We start from the raw sequence: 19,609 nt of genomic DNA, 5'->3' as shown, positions 1-19,609 counted from the left end.
TCAGATTCAGATCCTGAACTGACATGGGAGACTGAGGAAGAGGAAAAGGTCACCTAACCCAAAGTATTTGTTTTTTTAGCTATGTCTACACTACAGCCCATGCCAGCAAAACTTATGTTGCTCAGAGGTGTGAATATTCCACCCCCATGAGTGACATAAATTACACCAGCATAAGCACTCATGTGCACAGCGCTATGTTGGCAGGAGAGCGTCTCCCACTGACATAGCTTATCCTGCTCCTGGAGGTAGTTTTTTTATGACAACGGGAGAGCTCTGTCCCGTTGGCATAGAGCGTCTTCACCACATGCGTTGCCCTGGCACAGCTGCACCACTGCAGTGCTGTACATATAGACATGGTCTAAATCAGGCCATGATCCGGTCTTAAATTTTGTAGCCTCTTCTCCACTGCTGGTATGGATCTTTAGACAACAGTTCTGAAATAAACCCTGCAACAATTTATAGTGCTTATTATATGGAAGTCCCAAAGTCTGTCACTAAGAGGCAGTGTTGACTTTCCTTGGTTAACCGCTGTAAAAAGCAACCCTACTTCCCCTGATTTCACATACCAAAAGCTTCCATAGTTTAGGATTTCACTGGTTCTTGGCCATGACACTGGAGTGGCACTATAGCTTGGAATCAGCAACACTGCTCAACTGCCTCATAGGCCATCACTTCAGTCTGTGATAACATTTCCTTACAATGGTGGTGATCGCCTTGCGAATAGCTTCAAACTACATTCACCATAAACAATGTTGCAACCGCAACTGTTTTGTACCTTTAGCAAAGAGTTTGGCACAATCGTGACACAGGGAGAAGTCATGAGACCACTGTGCATCCCATCCCTTGCCTGGAGTTGTTGAACCACAGCTCTTGCAGCGAACACATTTGGTACAGATCTGTAAGAGGGGACAGAGATTGACAGGAGTTAGCATCTTTGCTATCTTCTGAGGGTTCTAAAGAGCCATTTCACAATTTTTATTATTTAACGTGTGTGTGTGTGTGTGTGTGTGTGTGTGTGTGTGTGTGTGTGTGTGTGTGTGTGTGTGAGTGAGTGAGTGAGAGAGAGAGAGAGAGAGAATGAATCCCATAGATATGCATCTCTGGGCCCATGTTAGATGGCTAGGCATTTCCCTCACTTCAGACAACGTCGGTAGCAGAGAAGATGCTTCCCTCCTTATGGTAAAAAGCTGACCATGCAACAGAAAAATATGCTTTAGTCTAGCACTTTTGCCATTAGAAATTGTGGTACAATTAATCTCAAACCTTTCTTTAATTTGAAAAACAAACAAACAAACAAACAAAAAACAACCATGGTTTTGACAAGGACAAAATTCTTAAGACATTCAGTACAACCTCTTATTTTAGGCAGGGCTAATGTAGAAAGTTGACATAGGTATACTAGCATAAAACCCTTATTTATATTACAGTAGTATCCAAAATGGGCTAGCCACTGTGCAGAGGAAGACAGTCCCTTCCCCAAAGAGCTAACAACATGAAATACAAGGAACAGTCTAGCACACTAATCCCATTCACACCCATCACCATACCGATGTCCACTGACAGTAATGTCAGAATGGAATCTTAAGTGTTTACTTACTAATATAAGGGAATTCCCTGGCCCCTGTCCACAGTTTGCTCAGGAGGATTCATAATAAGGCTAAAAGACAGGTGTCTCCTCTTGTATCTCTGTCCTTCTTCATTCACACAATGCTAGAGAGTTCATTCACCATGAGAGCATTCAAAAGCCAGTCTTTAATAATAAAACTTTTTCAAATTTACCTTATAAAACAGTAAGCACCCTTTAATAGGCTGTACACAGACTATGACAGAATTACAAATTCTAAGAAACCCCATCATGTATCAAAGATCTGCAGTTTGACTAGCTTGAGCTTTGGCTGGTAGCTCCTAAGGACCATAAATCAAGCAGAGCAAACTCACCCAAACTTTCTTTTTCTTGGTGGGTTTTGTTGGGTAGTTTGGTCCCAGGCACTCAGGGTGATAGCTGTTTCGGCACTTATTACACTCCAACAACTGCTACAAAAATGCAAAAATCCATTTTACACTAGATTCAATATTCAGTGTGCCAGGAATAGGTCATATGTAAATTAGTCAATCTGAATTCACCAAAATGACAATCCTATGTTGTCACATGCACTGAAAGGTTCTTTATCCCAATACTAAGCCCACAAAACATACAGCCCTATATTAAATGATTTAAATAAATTAAACTAAACAGAGTTCCTGGAAGTAGGGAACTGGGATTGTTTAGTCTGCAGAAGAGAAGAACGAGGGGGGATTTGATAGCTGCTTTCAACTACCTGAAAGGGGTTCCAAAGAGGATGGATCTAGACTGTTCTCAGTAGTACCAGATGACAGAACAAGGAGCAATGGTCTCAAGTTGCAGTGGGGGAGGTGTAGGTTGGATATTAGGAAAAACTTTTTCACTAGAAGGGTGGTGAAGCACTGGAATGGGTTACCTAGGGAGGTGGTGGAATCTCCTTCCTTAGAGGTTTTTAAGGTCAGGCTTGACGAAACCCTAGCTGGGATGATTTAGTTGGGGATTGGTCCTGCTTTGAGCAGGGGGATGGACTAGATGACCTCCTGAGGTCCCTTCCAACCCTGATAGTCTATGATTTTATGATTCTATGATGGGCAAAGAAAACAGCACTCTCAAAATTATCACATTTGTTATTCTTAGTACCTTTGTTGCCTGATGCTGTCTTCCACATACATGACAGAACTTGCAACGACGACAGCACCAGTTTTCCAACTGGTCCTCCAGAGGGCGCTCACTCTCTTCTAAACAGAACTTGTGGAAGGGTTCACAACAGACCTGACAATACACAAACTACAAGGGGGAAAAACATCAGCATGTCAAACACTGTTGACTTCTCAACCAAACCCAACTGCTCTCTATTCTGTTTCTAACCCTGGTTTAGAATTCACAAAACAAGTATTTGCATTCAAATATTTTACACTGGAATTCACACACAAACCACTTTAAGCACCCATGTCGCAGTTTTAATTGCACTGTTAAACAACAGAGTACCAACTGAAATTTATTAAATATTTTGGATGTTTTTCTATATTTTCATAGATATTGCATTCTGTGTTGTAACTGAAATCAAAGTGTATATTTTTTATTATAAATATTTGTACTGTAAAAACAATAAACAAAAGAAATAGTATTCTTCAGTTCACCTCATACAAGTACTATAGTGCAATTTCTTTGTCAGGAAACGGCAACTTACAAATGTAGATTTTTTTTGTTACAGAACTGCAGTCAAGAACAAAACAATGTAAAACTTCAGAGCCTACAAGTCCATTCAGTCCTACTTCTTGTTCATCCAATTGCTAATACATACAAGTTTGTTTACATTTGCAGGAGATAATGCTGCCCTCTTCTTATTTACAGTGTCACCAGAAAATGAGAATAGGCATTTCCATGGCATTTTGTAGCCAGCATTGCAAGGTATTTACGTGCCAGATATGCTAAACATTCGTATGCCCCTTCATGCTTCAGCCACCATTCCGGAGGACATGTTTCCATGTTGATGATGATCATTTAAAAAAAAAAAATGTGCTAATTAAATTTGTGACTGAACTCCTTGGGGGAGAATTTTATGCCCCCTGCTCTGTTTTGAACATGCATCGGTCCGCACTGCTTTGGATTGTTATTGAGCAGAACCTGTCATCAGCATGGACGCATGTCCCCTGGAATGGTGGCTGAAGCATGAAGGGACATATGAATGTTTAGCACATCTGGCACGTAAATATCTTGTGACACCAGCTACAAGAGTGCATATGAACGCCTGTTCTCACTTTCAGATGACATTGTAAACAAGAAGCGGGCAGCATTATCTCCTGCAAATGTAAACTAACTTATCTGTCTGAGCGACTGGCTGAACAAGAAGTAGGACTGCGTGGACTTGCAGGCTTTAAAATTTTACACTGTAGAAAAAAAAAACTGCATTCAAAAATAAAACAGTATTAATTCTACATTTGTAAGTTCAACTTTCATGATAAAGAGATTACATTACAGTACTTGTATAAGGTGAACTGAAAAATACCATTTTTTTTATAATGAAAATACTTGTAATCAAAAATAAATATAAAGTGAGCACTGTATACTTTGTATTCTGTGTTGTAACTGAAATCAACACATTTGAAAATGTAGAGAACAGCCAAAAATATTTAAATAAATGGTATTCTATTAATGTTGTTTAACAGTGCAAATTATCGCGCGATGAATTTTTGTAATCGTTTGACAGCCCTACTCAGAAGTTTCAACGGGTGTCCTGTTCTGTCTAGGTGGTCCCAAGGCACTACAGGTATTTTTTTCAGGGACAAGCATATCCCCTACTGCATGAAACCTTTAACAGGCTGAGATAGATGCTTTTGAAAATTTTGCCTCACATGTAAGTCTCACTGACTTTCAATGAGATTTGTGTTCCTAAGTCATGTTTGAAAATGGGACTTAGGGTAACATTTTTAAAAACACCTAATACCTAACATAGATCAGATCACTTCTTTTGGAGGACTACAGAACTCTTCAAACAGTAGCTGATTTCGTATACCATGTGTTTAGGTACTGTCGGACACAACAGGGTTAGCAAAGGATGGAGTTACAGCTTATAGCCTGAATTTCCTCTTGTTTAACATGATTTAACAAAAAAGGAAATGCATACACCATTGCTGAATACTTCGGTACTTGTAAACATTCTAAGATTAACAGCAGAACAAAATGCTTTACCTCCACGTGTCCACTGCTGGCACAGAGAAAGCAGACCACCCTGGGAGTGATAGGTACCGAGGTCAGAATGCCTAGCCCACCCATCTCCCAAACGTTCTCCACTTCACAGTCCTCCTGAAAGCACAAAAGAGTACATCAAGCAGAAGAGAAATGCAACATTAGGGAAAAAAAAGTATAGCACAACATTTGCACAACTGCTTTTAGTCAGCGTAACTAAGCAGCTTCAGTTTCAAAACATTTAAAAACTCATACCTTAGGTCCAGTCATATAATATAAATTAAAAACAGAAGTCACATCTTACTAATTCTTACTGAGTGGACCCACTGTAACTGACAGGTTTGTGTATTAGTTAGTGAATATAAGAAGGACAACATATCACAAGGCATACTTTATACACTAATGTTCACAATTCTATGTTTTGATTAGTCTAATCATACTTCACAGTTTACTGTAATATAGTTTATAAAAGTATGAAATCTTAGTAATACAAGACCTCAGTACACCCTCTGCTTTTAAAACTTTTCTTGAGGGTCTGGAGAAGAGAGACTACCACTCCCACGGTGGATTAGGAAAGTGCTGATTATGTTATATATTTAAGTGACTAATGTACAAAAAAAGATGCAAAATTCAACTGTTTAACTCCCAAACATATCCCAGTGCTGCTGTGAACAACACAGGATTAACAGAATATCTAATTCTCTTTACTCAAGTAGCTGTCATGGTTTACAGTTCCACCTTGATGAAATTACTTCCTTGACAATGCAACTCCTGTTCATCCGTTCTCGCTCTTATATTGAGAATTATGTTTAAAATTCTAATAGTCTCTGCATCCAACACTAACACTGTAATAAAGAAGATGGAAGAACTTCCAACAGCAGAAAGATTTTTCAGAGAGATACTGAGGTTCCTACTGATACAATCTTAGAATAGAGCATACCACAGTACATAACTTACTTAAAAAGTCAAAAATAGCATTCCTGAGGGGGAAAACTGCTCCAAATGTTTATTTTACAGCCAATTACACTCAAAATATTTCCAAGATATTTTACCCCTTACCTTGAAGTCCACTCTGATCCTGTGGACTCCATCTGTAGGTGCCTTTTGCTTGGAACTGCTTCCATTTGACAGCGTACTGAGCAAATTCAGTGTGCTGTTCTCTGGCTTGTTGATTGGAGGAAGTTTTTCCTAAAGCGTAAAGAAAAGACATTTGCATTTATTCCAACCCCAAATAACTATTTTACGAAAGGATTGACCAGAGTAAATAAATCTTTGATAATTCTTATACAAAGAAGCTGAGTGCATCTCAGAACTAAGGTTCTTACAGAAAGTGGGAGCAGAAGATCAGTTTTGCAAATCCTTTTTAGAGCACTTCATACACAGAATTATGCTTGTTGTATTGCATTCTAAAATCACAACATTCTGTCATCCAAGACAATGCTGGTATTTAACTTACTATGTTGCGGCAACTCTGTGGGTAATCAATGTCTATACAAATTTTCCATTTTTTTTAAATGGAATTAAAAAATGGGCAGTTTCATTTGCTTTTCAAAGGAAATTTAAAAAAAGCTGCAGTTACCAGCAGGGATAGCTCAGTGGTTTGAGCATTGGCCTGCTAAACCCAGGGTTGTGAGTTCAATCCTTGAGGGGGCCACTTAGGGATCTGGGGCAAAAATCACTACTTGGTCCTGCTAGTGAAGGCAGGGGGCTGGACTCCATGACCTTTCAAGGTCCCTTCCAGTTCTAGGAGATGGGATACCTCCATTAATTGTTATTATTATTTTGAAACATCACACTTGTTTTTAAAAATTAAAATTGTTCATATTTTGTTAGTTAAAATGGAACTCATTTTTGCAGTTACTTAGATTTCTTAGTAAAACAAACTGACATGCATCAATTATGTCTTAAATGCATGTTGTGTCATTTGGGAACTTGGTACAATGGAGGTAGGAGGAGCCTTTTACATCTGTAAGGCTTGTCTGGAGGGGTAAGAAACTGCAAACTCTGCCCTTGGGACAAGTAATGGAAACTTCTTCCTTTAAAAGTGTTTACAGGATCTGGAAACATGATAGAAATCAAACTGAAGTCTATTTTAGATTGACATTCCAGGGGCAAGAAACTGAATTTAATTCTGATTGGGTTTAATTCTAAAAATGCTGGTCACAGTAATAACTTTACCTAATCATGAAAAGCCCACAACAAGGTAAGTTAGGGTTGCACACCTGTATTTGACAATAGAAACTAATTTTGAAATTCTTGTAATTTGCTGAATATGTAGTAAAACAACAACAACCACCTCACCTTTTCTTTTGGTTTCTGTTTCACAGGGAAACTTGGACGGGGAGTAACTTTCTTCTGTTTGCTTTGCTCTATGCCTAGGGAAGGAAAGAAAAAATCACATGTTTAGATCTTGGAATGAATAACCACTTCCAGGAAACAGAAGAGAAATAATGCACTTGAGGAAAAGATATTTTAGGCCTTGCTCCCTGATCTGCCCAATCTTTACTCCCAACTGTTCCCTTATCTCTTTTAGTGACTAAACACCACCATTTATGCTTTATGCAGCTTCCTAAACAACACAGCAAACATGCACTCCCCACAAAACACTCCTGAAAACCCACCTGATTCCCCAGAGCATAACACATGCAACACTGACAGACTGCCTCAAAACTGCCCATATAGTAACAATCCATATCTGTTAGACTACACTTTTTCAAGTAGGGATTCTTGACTTTGTTTAGCACTTTCACTCTACTGTGATGTGCCACTATGGATAATAACAAAAGTTTAACTAAACACTATAAATCTCTGTTTTAAGGTTACCAGGGTTTGAATGGAAAACTCAAACATACAGATAAGACATCCTTATCCCTTCCCACACACACACACATTAAGTTTAATATAAAGAAATCCAATTTAAATAAACATCTCCCAAAACATTTTAGAGTGATACCGCCAGTATATAAAATATTTTCCAGCTTTATACTGTTCAATGATGTTTAATAGCCAATATACAATACTCTCAGTTCTTACATAATAATCTAGTTTTTAGTTTGTTTTTGAACAAGTGACTGATTATTTTCATTACATTTGTTCATTTACCTAATTCTGGTAGGGGTGTCTGCTTTTTCTTGGGCTCGGTAGGTATGGTTTTAGATACTTCTTTTTTCAGTGGTCCTGAGCTAGGCGGCTGACAAAGGGGAACTTGCAATGGCTGGGGTGCCTGTTTGCCACTTTTTCTGGCACCAGAAGCAGTGACCTGTTTGGACTCCAACACCGGGACAGAGGTATTTCCCTCTTCATTTTTCTCCTCACTTGGCTTTCGGGCAGGTTCACTGCTCTTCTTCAAGGCATTATCTTCTTTTGCTAAAACAGTCTGAGGAGCTGGTTTCTGTCCAGAATCCACTTGGTTCTTCCCAGAATGGCTCTCTTTCTTTTCATTGGTCTTGGATTTCTTCTCTTTCTTTTTCACAACTATGAAACAAATGATAGGAAGTAAATTATCAGTTTTCACAATGGAGAGAAGTGAACAGCAGGGTCCCTAAAGGATTTGTACTGGGACCTGTCATGTTCAACATATTCATTAATGGTCTGGAAAAGGGGGTGAATGGTGATTTGACAAAATTTGCAGGCGATAAAAAATTATTCAAGATTGTTAAGTCCAAAGTTGATTGTAAGGAAATACAGAGGGATCTCACAAAACTGGGTAACAAATTGGCAAATGAAATTCAACACTGATAAGTGCAAAGTAATGCACATTGGAAAAAATAATTCCAAATATACATATACAATGATGAGTTCTAAATTAGCTGTTACAAGCCACGACAGATCTTGGCGTCATCGTGGATAGTTCTTTCAAAACAGCTCAATGTGCAGCAGCAATCAAAAAGGCTAACACGCTATGTTAGGAATTATTAGGACAGGGATAGCAAATAAGAGAAAAATATTATAATGACACTATATAAATCCATGGCATGCCCACATTTCAAACAGTGTCCACTTCTGGTCACCTGATTGCAAAAAAAACCCCACAATGGAACTGGGAAAGGTTCAGAGAAGAGCAATAAAGATGATCAAGGGTATGTAACAGCTTCCATATGAGGAAAGACTAAAATGATTAGAGCTGTTCAGCTTGGAAGAGAGATGACTAAAAGGGTGGAGGTCTCTAAAATTATTAATGGAACAAAAAGAATGAATCGAGAGGTGTTATTTACACCCTTTCCTACAATACAAAAAACAGAGGTCACCTGAAGAAATTAATAGGCAGCAGGTTTAATACAAAGAAGAGGAAGTACTTTTTCATATAGCTTATTGTCATGGGATGTTGTGATGGCCAAAAGCATGACTAGATTAAAAAAAGAACTGGATAAAGTTCACGTAGGGTAGGTCCATCAATGGCTATTAGCCAAGATGGTCATGGACGCAAATCCACAGTCAGGGTGACCCTAAACCTCTGACTGACAGAAGACAGGAATGGATCACTCCATAATTGCCCTGTTCTGTACCCTCCCCTGAAGCTCTGGTATGGGCTACAGGATCATGCTCTCTGCAACATTTTGTCTGAGACGCATCTTATGTCTTTGGCTCTGCTGCTCAATGCAGCCACAAAAGCTTCAGATATGAATTTAGTACCCACTTCTCAAAAAGATGGTCCATTATACACACTGCATACCTTTAGCTTGCTTCTGGAGATAAGCTTTTGAAGGCATCCATTGCAGATTCTGGCATTTCCTCATCCTGAGATGAAAGGGATAAGTTGGAACAATCAGAAACTGATATACGACAGCAGCACCCTTCAGCAGGGTTTGCTGCTGAAAAAGCCTTTTCACCAGTCAATATTCCCATTACCATTTTTGAACCATTCATTTTTTCTTCAAAAGTGTTAAGGCTGAGGAATCCTAGTTTCCTTTTGGCTCATAATTACTACAATCATCCAATGCAAAGGTATGTGAATAGTGCCACAAGAAACAGAGTGGCTCTGTCAGCATCATGGTGATATCTCTATCAGTTCCCTTTCTCATATACTAGGATTTGAGAGGCACAGAAGATCTGGAAAACAATGTCAAATCCATCAACTGCAAGTTCTCTGAATTTTGATTAAGGCTAATTAGGGCAGGGCCAACCATTTGGTGACTTAATTTGGACTTGGTTCATAAGAATGGAATCCTTCCCACATGGGAACAGCCCCTTCATTTATACAGAGTGGGATGAGATAAGGTCATCAAGTTGTTATTTTGCCATAACTTAAATTCCTAGATTTCATGTAAAATTAAGAATACAATATCTGTTGTCTACTGAATTAGCGTTTGTTTCTCCTTTAGCTCTTGCAGCAGGACCCCGGGTTTTGAAACCTTGTCCACGGCCAGGGCAAAGCTGCTTGGAGACAGACTACTTACGGATTGTACTCTGCAGACTGTTTTCACACAGCTGCATGCTATGCAGCAATTCTCACAGCTATACTTTATAAATAGCCTTCATATCACAACAATCTTTATTTATGCCACTTCACTTGCTGCCTTCTCAAACAGATTATCCAGGCTGGTAAAACCAGCCTAATGCAGTTACTGTAGAAAGGAGGAAGGTAAGTTCCAAATCCAGGGATGTTTACACAAAAATGTTTAGATGAACTGATAAAAAGGATCAAGAAACAAAAGTGATATTTTTCAGCCAATGTCCAGAGTTTCCTTCACTGCATGTTAAATACACACTGGATAAATATCATATGCTGCAAGAAATCCACTTCTTTATATATTATCTGAGAAAATAAATTTCAATCTTGCCTAATTATTAAATTACCTATAAAGTATCAGTGCATTTTGCTATATCACATGCCTTACAATCCTCTCAAGTTTTTTTTGGGAAGTGCAGTAAAGCAGGGGGAGCAGTAGAGAAGAAGGGGTGTCCACAACTCAGAGCAAAAATACTCCAGCAATTTTCTTTTCTTTTGTCCTTTACCTACCTCTACCCAACACCAGCCAAGACTGAACAAAAGGGATTCCCTTCAAAGCCTGTCAACTCTGCTTCTAAGCAGTGAATGAGAAAATCTCCACCTATAATCCCAGGGCTTCCTCTCTCAACGCAAGGGTTAGCTAAACAGCTTGTCAAATATACACTTACTTGCAGCACTGTTTCTTTATGTTGCGCCCACCAAACTTCGGTTTGTCTAGACAGTTAGTACAGACACCACAGTCCTCTGGAACCTGGCAGCCTGGGCACTGCCCACAGCGCCTTGAACGCCGACCTTTCTTCACTGGAGGCTCTTGGGGTGCCTTGTTTCTGGTAACTGGCTTAATTGGTTTGATAGGTGGAGCAAGGGGTTCAGCCTCTTCTGAGCCAGCTATTGATGACTTATCTGTCAAAAAAATCTGCTGTGAATTCAGCGGCCATCAGCACCATTTCAGAAGTCTTAAGTTTACTCAGAAATCATCCATCCCATCAAAAGTGTAAGGTCATCCTCAGAGGCATACAAGTTGAGTGTTTTTTGTTTAAGATTTCAGATGAGAAAAACTTATAAAACTTTTGTGCCATGAAATATCAAATGAACAGAGGTCAATGGATTAATGAATTACCTTTTAGACTGGAAGTTTATTAAAAATATCTGAAATTTGTTCAACTCAGACCTTCCCCTGTATAATCTTATGCAGCATGTCGTCCATTCTATAGAAACATATATTCAACCATATAAGTATTGCCCCACAAGAAACTAAACTAATGGGCAACAGCATCAAAATTTTGTATGAATCCACAGACCCCAAGATGAAAATCTTGAACTTACCATCATTTCCCATGGAAGACAATATCTTCTCTCGTTCTTCCCATGGTAAGGCACTCAGAGTAGGCATGTCATCAGGAAACACTGCCCGCTTACGGCCTAGTGCTACAGCCGCCCTCCTGCAGACATGTTTTATTCGTGGTCCTCGCACTGAAGTCTCTGATGAATCACTCTCTTGACCCTAAGTTTCAGGTGTGCAAGAACATAGGCATTTCTGAAGAAGGATTCTGAGTGTACTTGGAAAATACCAAACGCACACTTAAAGAAAAAGGTAGTGGTTAAAACCAAACGCTCAAACTGTAGGTCACATAAGAATCTGAGAGTCAACTATAGTTTTCATAGCCTCCTTCCCAGTGAAGACGTACTTTAGAGAACAGCAAAGCAGAACGCTTATTATGTTTACTAGAGTTCCATAACCAATTTTAACCTCTTACTTCAAGGACCTGAATTCCTTAATACTATATACTCATGTAAAATGCATCAGTACCAAAACATCAGAGCTGGCACAGATAATTAGGATAAAAGAGGCTAAAGCATTCTACCAGTCTAATTACCCTGACAGAGAAGTGAATCAGGCTGTTTGAAAGCCTTGTAGTCAGTGGGACATATGAAAATAAGGCTGTATTCCCCCTTATAAGGTTCTAGAAATTACAGCACAACCAGCCTGTAATCCCTGCTGTTAAAAGAAATCGAGTAATTTAATTTTTTCTCCCACGATTTGCCCCCCAAAGATTCAGGGCTATTTCTGATGAACAAATATACTCCCATAAAGTTGAATTTTAGGAACAAGTCATTTTTCCCTAATGTGAAACTGGCCAACAGTGCATGGAGTGGTATAGAGTAGACAAGTGGGAGGGTTCAGAACTTGATGGCAGGGAGAAAAACTCTGGAGGTTTTCTACTGAAAAAAAATCTATTTTCCGCAATTCCTGAATGTTACCACTGACAGCAGGCCAAATTCTGGTTTAAACCAAAATAGGAACCATTACCTGAAAATGTGTCTGTATGATGTCTACTTTTTTAGTAGCCAAAATGGACTACAGTGAGAGCATTTGACAGAACACTGGGGCCAAGAAGGAGGGATGTGTGAGGTCCCATTCCTTTAGACGCAAAATCCCATGGGATCTCACTTCCATCCCATGAGACCGAGATCATGGCAATACGCACCTTAAACAAAAATCAGATAAGGACCACTGTCATTTTTGGATGTCAGCTTTGTAAGCAAGTGGGGTACCAGAAACACAAATCAAGGGGCCAGAGATGACTATATGATTTGCCATAGCCTTGCCTTTATAAGCTCAACATACACTAGATGAACATCTCCACCAGACTTCGCCAGAAAAATCTACTAAGCAATTACACTGCACCGTTCTCAGAAAACGTGTGCAACTCCATCCTGAACTGACGCCAGCAGCTTTATCTCCCCCTCAACTTCTGCCCAGTGCTTCTCGTTTTCAAATTAGTTACCATCTGTTGCTCTAACAATTATTCAAATTAATATGCTATTTGTTCTCTTTCAGCATCTGAATGACATTAACAATTTTCAATCCAAGTACAAAACAAAATGCACTGTAAAGCCCGCTCATGAATAAGTCTGAAAGAATACCTGGGCTTTTGGCTGATCCGCTTGTTTGAGGGATTTGCTCTTCTCAATCTTGTACAGCTGGGCTTTAGCCTTTTTTAGGAGACTGGCCACCCTCTTATCGGTCATTGGAAGTTTGTCCGCTTGAGCCAACATCGAGCTGATGGAGGAAGTGGAATGTTTAACAGTGCTTGACGAAGGAGCAGAGAGGCGTAGGGCTTTGTCTTTCTCCAGGGGCGGAACAGTGGGGCTTAGATCTAGATCGGATTTTTCTAAGCCCCCTCTACCTTTCTTAGGCATTTTGGTTTTGCCAGCTGTCATATCTACAAGAGCCACAGCGGCAGCATCTGCTACAGGATCTATTGCCGTAGACTTCTTCCGCCCTGCAGCTTTTTTAGCGGAAGATGCTGCTGCAACATCTTCATTAGCTTTTTCTTTGGACACTCTACCTACAGGAAATAAAGCAGAGCTACTCTGAATTTCTAACCCTTTTTTCCTTTTCTCTTTTCTTGATTCGCGTTTGTTCTCTTTTTCTCGCTCTCTGTCTTTCTCTCTGCTCTTGTCCTTTTCCACACTTTTGTCAACGTCTTTATCTTTGGACAGTTCCTCAGTAGCCCTGTCTTTATTTCTCCCTCTCTCTGTCTGGGGACTTGGTGTGAACCAGGGAAACAGAGGAGTAGGATTAGTGGATGAGAAAGGCTCAGTTGGAGTGCTGATCTGCTTCCTTGGTCTCTGGCTTCTCTCTGCTGATTCCCCAGACTGGGTCAGGGGAGGGGAAGAAAAAGTAAAAGTTGAGTTTAAGGCACTAGTGGCAAGAGAACTAACAGACATGCTAGTTAGTGAGGAAGAGACAGAAGATTGAGGGGTGAGAGTTGTCAGGTCAGAGGTACTAAGTCTTCCACTTCTTGTCCTCATGGAGTGCGAAGGAGATCTGGGTTCTGATCGGATCGGGCTAAACACTCTTCTCTTTCGTTTCCTAGAAGATATGCCTGTCACAGAAGTTCCTGCAGTGGTTCGACTAACAGATGAAGGCAAGGTTACAGATTCAAAAATTCTGGAGTGGGCCTCACTTGGAGTGAATCTTGGAGCTCGAAGCAGAGGACTTCTTTTGTGCATATCAAATCTTGTTCCAGAATGAAGAGCAGAAAACAAGCGAGCTGGAGCCGTAGCACCAGATGTTGAAAAACCAGATGCAAAGCCAACATCCTCTGGCGTCAGTGGTGGGGGTCTAAAGTTATCAAATACTGGTTTACGGATGAGACCTTCTTTGGCATACTTTGCTGAGGAAAAGTACTGTGGTTCTGACCTAGAATGCTTCAGAGAGGTCCACCTGAATGTTGGTTCTCGTAGAATTGATTTCCGTTTCTCTTGCATGGGTGCAGCAGAGGTGGGCAGAAAAGGTGAAGCCAACGGTATTGTTGGAGGCATAAGCCACGGCGTGTGGTCTGAGATGCCAGTAGCAGGCTGTAAGGGTGGGGGAGGAGTGAGCAGAGGTGGAGGAGGAGAGGAAGAGGACTGCTGCTGGGACACACTTTGCAAGGTCGACAGTTTTTTAGCTGCCCTTTGCCCGAAACTCCTTTCTGACATTGAAAACCTCCTGCTTCTCCTATCACCGTTATCAGTTTCAGGGGACTGAGAAATAGGTAAAGGGGTATGAACTTCTGGAGTATTGCTGCGCTCTTCGGAAAGTGCCTGCATCTCCTCGGATGCCTGAGAGTCGGTAGATGTATCTACACTAGGACTACTAGATCGTGAGGAATCTGAAGACATCTGAGATGAGTGCTGAGAAGCCGCACTTGATTTTTCACTGGACCCACAAGATGTAGCACTAAACCTGCTGTTTGGTGTTGACTCTAGGCGAGCTATTTTAATAGGAGGATCATAGTCTTCATCTTCAATGAATCGCTTGGGTGTTTTAATGATCCGCGAAGAGATAGCGCTCACAACTGGCATGATGAACTGCCGTATGTTTTTGAGCTGAGTTCTTCCCTTTCTACCCTGCAGTTTAGCTGCTTCTTTCTCAATCTTCTTTTGTGCCCCCTTTTTAGCCCTCTGCAAGAGTTGCTTAGCAATTGTTGCATCTGTCCTCTTGGTAGAAGGAATAATCCTAACAGGCTTAATCCTGCGGGGGCTCTGTCTGACAGCTGTCTTTTCTTCTTTTGTAAGTGGTGGTGTGCCATCTTTCTCCTTACGTACCCTCTGGGGTTTCTCCAGCTGTGAATTAATGACTAGTGGTGAGGCAGTCTTTAAACGTTCCGAAGACGGTGGCCTTCCTCTCCTGCGCACAATCTGAACCGCTTTCCTCCCAATCTGAAGTTTCCCCCCAGTCTTGAATTTAGACTTCAGTGGGGAGAGTTTACCAGTTCGTAACTTCTTGATTTTTGCAGCATGCTGAAATGTAGTGGACGGTGCCCTTTTTATTTTCTTCAGATTCTCTTTTGTTTCTTTGCTCCCCTTATGAATATCTGATGTGTCCTTTACTTGTGATAACTTGAACTTCACACTACTAAGTGTTGGAGGTCTTCCTCGTCTCTTTTCCCCACTTTTAATTTCCTTCTTCTTTACCTTTTCCATGGACATGGTTTCAGACTTGCTCAGGGGGGAACACACTGATGAAGAGTCTGAGTGTGCAGCTGAACTTGGATCAGGACTGCTTCTGGGTCTCCTACGAGGTTTTCGTGGACTAGACTTCACTGAGGGGGAAGTAGAGAATGCAGAGCACATGTTAGGCTTTTCTGTATGCTGTTACAACACTATCCAGGTCACAATTGACTTTATTCATCACCAGTCACTTTACATGCATAGAACAAGCTACCATAATTTTGATCCACCAACCCACTATGAATACAACTTATTAATAAGAACTGTACATGAAAGGGTTCCGCCACAGACAAACAAAACACTTCCCTTATAATAAAGAGCTTATTTTCCAAAACATACTTTAAGTACAAATATCTTTCCTCCAAAAGAACTTTTACCTTTATAAAAACAAATACCAAAAACAACTTTTTGAAGGGAACAGTAACTCCCAAGATCAACTTTCCTGAAACATCATATACAAAGAATGAAAAAAGTTCAAAACTAGTTCATTTAAAAAAAATATATTTTTCTTGGTTATCATCCACTCCCACTGCTAATACAAAGGCCACCACGCCAAGAATAGCATTTGGGAAAAGCGTGAATCAAAACTGGTATTTTACTAATTCAAGATTTTGTTTTAATTTTGGAGTAAATTTAGTGCTTGTGACTACACTCGGAACTGGTGTCAGGCATGTGTTGTGCAAGATTTCATTATCCACTTCTGCCAATGCACCTTAATCTCAACACTGGGTCCCCACACAGCTCTCCCAATGCACGTCAGCGACTACCGGAGACATTCACATGATAGCAGTACAAAGTCTCTTCTAAGCAGACATTGTTGTCTAGGCCAAGCTGTGTAGAATATTGTAATGGGGACATTTATCCATTCAAATCTAGGTTAAGACGATCAAACTCATTCACTTGCAACCAAATCAAAATCTGAACGTAGGGCTCCAGAGCTGAAAGGAAGTATAATAAGCTATTACACCTTTCTTCACAAGCCCTCCATCTTTGTCTGGTTTCACACAAATTCAAATGTTGAATAGTTTCATATCAAGGATGTACCATTGGCTCACTAAATCAGATCAGAGACACTAAACAAAATGGAGTTAAAAAACCCAGATTAGCCAGTGTTGATTGCATATCAGAAGGGTTACCCTTATTAAGGCTTACTTTTGTGTCAGTATTTCAGAGAAATGCATCATATCTTCATTGGCAAGTTATGTTCACCCATCTCTCCCTTTGGCTACTTAAGCCTACCATAGGGTTGGACTCATAAAACTAGACCATCATTAGCAAAAGACACCTCACCACACCTTCAGTTAAGGCATAAATTTACTCACATTTCATTTGTTAGTCTCCCTTCAAATGTTAGTCTAACCTTCTAATATCAGTTTCACTCTCTCTTTCCCACAAAACTTCCCTGCTCCATGATAGATCAGACAGACAGACCATGATAGAGTCAGTTCTAAACAGTTGCTGATTTGAATCAAAAGACTGGATGTAGGTTTTATTTTGTTGTTCCACAAACACATACAACTTTTAGGTAAGATGGAATTGTCTCTAGGTCTCCAAAAGAAAGCATGCCATAGTATCAAAGTAGCATGGAAATGGGGAGTACAAGGAACTACAGTGAATCCATTACTTCATTCCATCAGAAAGAGACTCCCAGCCAAAAAACATGCACAGGATTTGCCATCTTCATAGTGGACTTGAACCTGACCAATTTTCATGGCTTCTCTGGTTCCAAGTGTCATCTCCTGTTAAACTAAAATTCAAAAATTCTTCAAAACATCCTCCCAATGGAAAAGGAAGTTCACTCCCTCACAGTCCTTAAGGTTTTTTAGAAATAAACTGAAACCTACGTATGCCAGGCTGGTACTTGGAAAAAGCAATTGTAGAGTTCTTTAAATTACATCTTGATGATGCTACTACTAGAGTTTAAAGAGCACTGTGTGCATGCTCAATCGTATGATTTCAGGGCCATTCTCTCAAAAAAAATGTAATGTAATGAGAGGGGAGGAAAAAAGGTTACAACTTTTGTTTAGGGCCACTGCTGCTACATACAACTGAGTAGCAATTGTTTGCAGAGGGGTTTCCACAATATTAGGTTAGTACCATCATTAGTACCGGGATCAACTGGCTGTTGAGATTTTCCACAATAAAACTAATGCCAGACAGATAATATGATGTATAATCAGCTGGAATAGGTTGAGTGCTAGTGTATTAGACATCTGCATAAATTTCACAGGATCTTTTTATCTCCTTCCCCCACACTTCCACCCACTGCCACATACCCAGCATGTAGAACTGGAATTGAGACAGAATGGGAGCTCCCCACCATCCTCACTTGGTATTCCTGGGAATAAATAGATTGTTGCAATTTTTCTAAGATAATACTTAATCCTGCCATGAGTGCAGGGAACTGGACTAGATGACCTCTCAAGGTCCCTTCCAGTCCTATGAGTCTATGATTTTTCAGGTTTGAGCATTGGCCTGCTAAACCCAGGGTTGTGAGTTCAAACCTTGAGGGAGCCACTTAGGGATCTGGGGCAAAAATCTGTCAAGGATGGTACTTGGTCCTGCTGTGAAGGGAGGGGACTGGACTCTATGACCTTTCAAGGTCCCTTCCAGTTCTATGAGATAGGTATATCTCCATATAATAAAAGATCCAGAGAAAGCTACCCAAGTTCACTTTAATTCAGAGTTTTTTTGTGAAAGTAAATTTAATAAAGACTGCCCAATGTAATTTAATATCTTCAGTAAGACTCCAACCCTTATATTTCAGAAGTGAAAGATACAACATTGTAACAAATAGGAAGATTAAGCAGGTCTAATTTTAGTTTGTCTGTTTCCATTTTTGCTTGCTTTGTCATTGCTCACCACCTCCTCTCATTAATAAAAAAAGACCAGTGGGTTAAAAGGCTCCTCTCACTTTAATTACACTCACTGGAGAGTGAAGAGCAAGTGAAGGACTCCAAATCCACATCAAAAGATCAGGAGGTCAGCCTTATTTCTATTAAAAAATGCTTGACATATCTCCTGTTATACGATGACGAAACTCTAAGAAGCACTTTACATTGTGAGTGCTGGACCCTGCCAAAGAGCAGATCCTAAAGTAGGACAGCCTGGGCTAGCTATGGGTGAAGCACAGACTCTCAGAAACAGCAGTTCTCTAAGTGGTCCACTCAGAGTAGGACAAAAAGACCTACAATTGTTTTCCAGCGAGCTCTCGTTAGAATAAGCTATTGCAATAGGAACAGGGAGTAAACCATGCAAAGTGACAACATGCCACTCAACTTCCAATCCTATGAGCTAAACATACCTGTGGGAGATTTGGTGGGACTTTGTACTTTGACCTCTTCATCTGAGCCAAAACCTAGGAACTGCTCATCCTGCAATGAAAGTGATTTTTAAAGTTAAAAACATGGGCATGAACTTTAAAAAAAATTTAACTACCATCAAAAAATTCCAGGAAAAAAAAAAAAATCTATTCTATAGCAATGCTTGTTCCTTCAGCAAACCGTGGCTAAAAAGGAAATAGTATCTAGTCATGGGGGATAGCCACAGAATGATCAAAAGAGTTGAGAGGGGAATAAACAGCACATTCGGATGAGAATGTACCTTGTACGACACAATACACTCTTCTCCACAAACTAGAGAGAAAGACCTAACCCGTAGGAACTACACAGTTTACCCTAAGGGCTTGTTGGCACTGGAATGTTTTTTTCAGTATAAGTTTTTCCACTATAATTATACCAGTATAACTATAGTGAAAGAATGTGTCCACACCACTTTGTTTATGCCAACTTAAACTATTTCCCTTCGAAATCACTGTGCCCACACAGCTCTGTGTTTTTGAAAAATAACCACACAGCATTCTGGGCAAATATCCCATGGTGCAATGTTCTGCTGCAAGACCCTAC

At 40.2% G+C, this 19,609-nt stretch overlaps 1 protein-coding gene across 2 annotated transcripts in view; it reads right to left on the bottom strand.

Annotated features, from left to right (window-relative positions):
- KMT2A (lysine methyltransferase 2A) overlaps window positions 1-19,072 on the bottom strand; it is a 57,512-nt gene extending 38,440 nt beyond the window's left edge. The window contains exons 1-12 of one of the 2 annotated variants that reach the window (XM_034754753.1): window positions 19,009-19,072; window positions 13,128-15,796; window positions 11,526-11,703; window positions 10,868-11,102; window positions 9,423-9,487; window positions 7,853-8,224; window positions 7,052-7,125; window positions 5,810-5,938; window positions 4,754-4,867; window positions 2,702-2,848; window positions 1,939-2,034; window positions 776-896 (exon numbers count right to left, since the gene is read on the bottom strand). In XM_034754753.1, coding sequence (XP_034610644.1) covers window positions 776-896; window positions 1,939-2,034; window positions 2,702-2,848; window positions 4,754-4,867; window positions 5,810-5,938; window positions 7,052-7,125; window positions 7,853-8,224; window positions 9,423-9,487; window positions 10,868-11,102; window positions 11,526-11,703; window positions 13,128-15,683 — 4,087 coding nt within the window. In that variant the 5' untranslated portion in view covers window positions 15,684-15,796; window positions 19,009-19,072. The remainder of the gene's footprint in view (window positions 1-775; window positions 897-1,938; window positions 2,035-2,701; window positions 2,849-4,753; window positions 4,868-5,809; window positions 5,939-7,051; window positions 7,126-7,852; window positions 8,225-9,422; window positions 9,488-10,867; window positions 11,103-11,525; window positions 11,704-13,127; window positions 15,797-19,008) is intronic. The other variant, XM_034754752.1, reaches the window with a different exon arrangement.
- Between the last annotated feature and the right edge of the window lie 537 nt (window positions 19,073-19,609).

Source organism: Trachemys scripta, chromosome 21, assembly GCF_013100865.1.
Source record: "Trachemys scripta elegans isolate TJP31775 chromosome 21, CAS_Tse_1.0, whole genome shotgun sequence".
In the NCBI taxonomy this organism is placed as follows: Eukaryota; Metazoa; Chordata; order Testudines; family Emydidae; genus Trachemys; species Trachemys scripta.
Note: the sequence above shows the minus strand (reverse complement) of the source record. Positions and strands in the feature narration are given on the sequence as shown.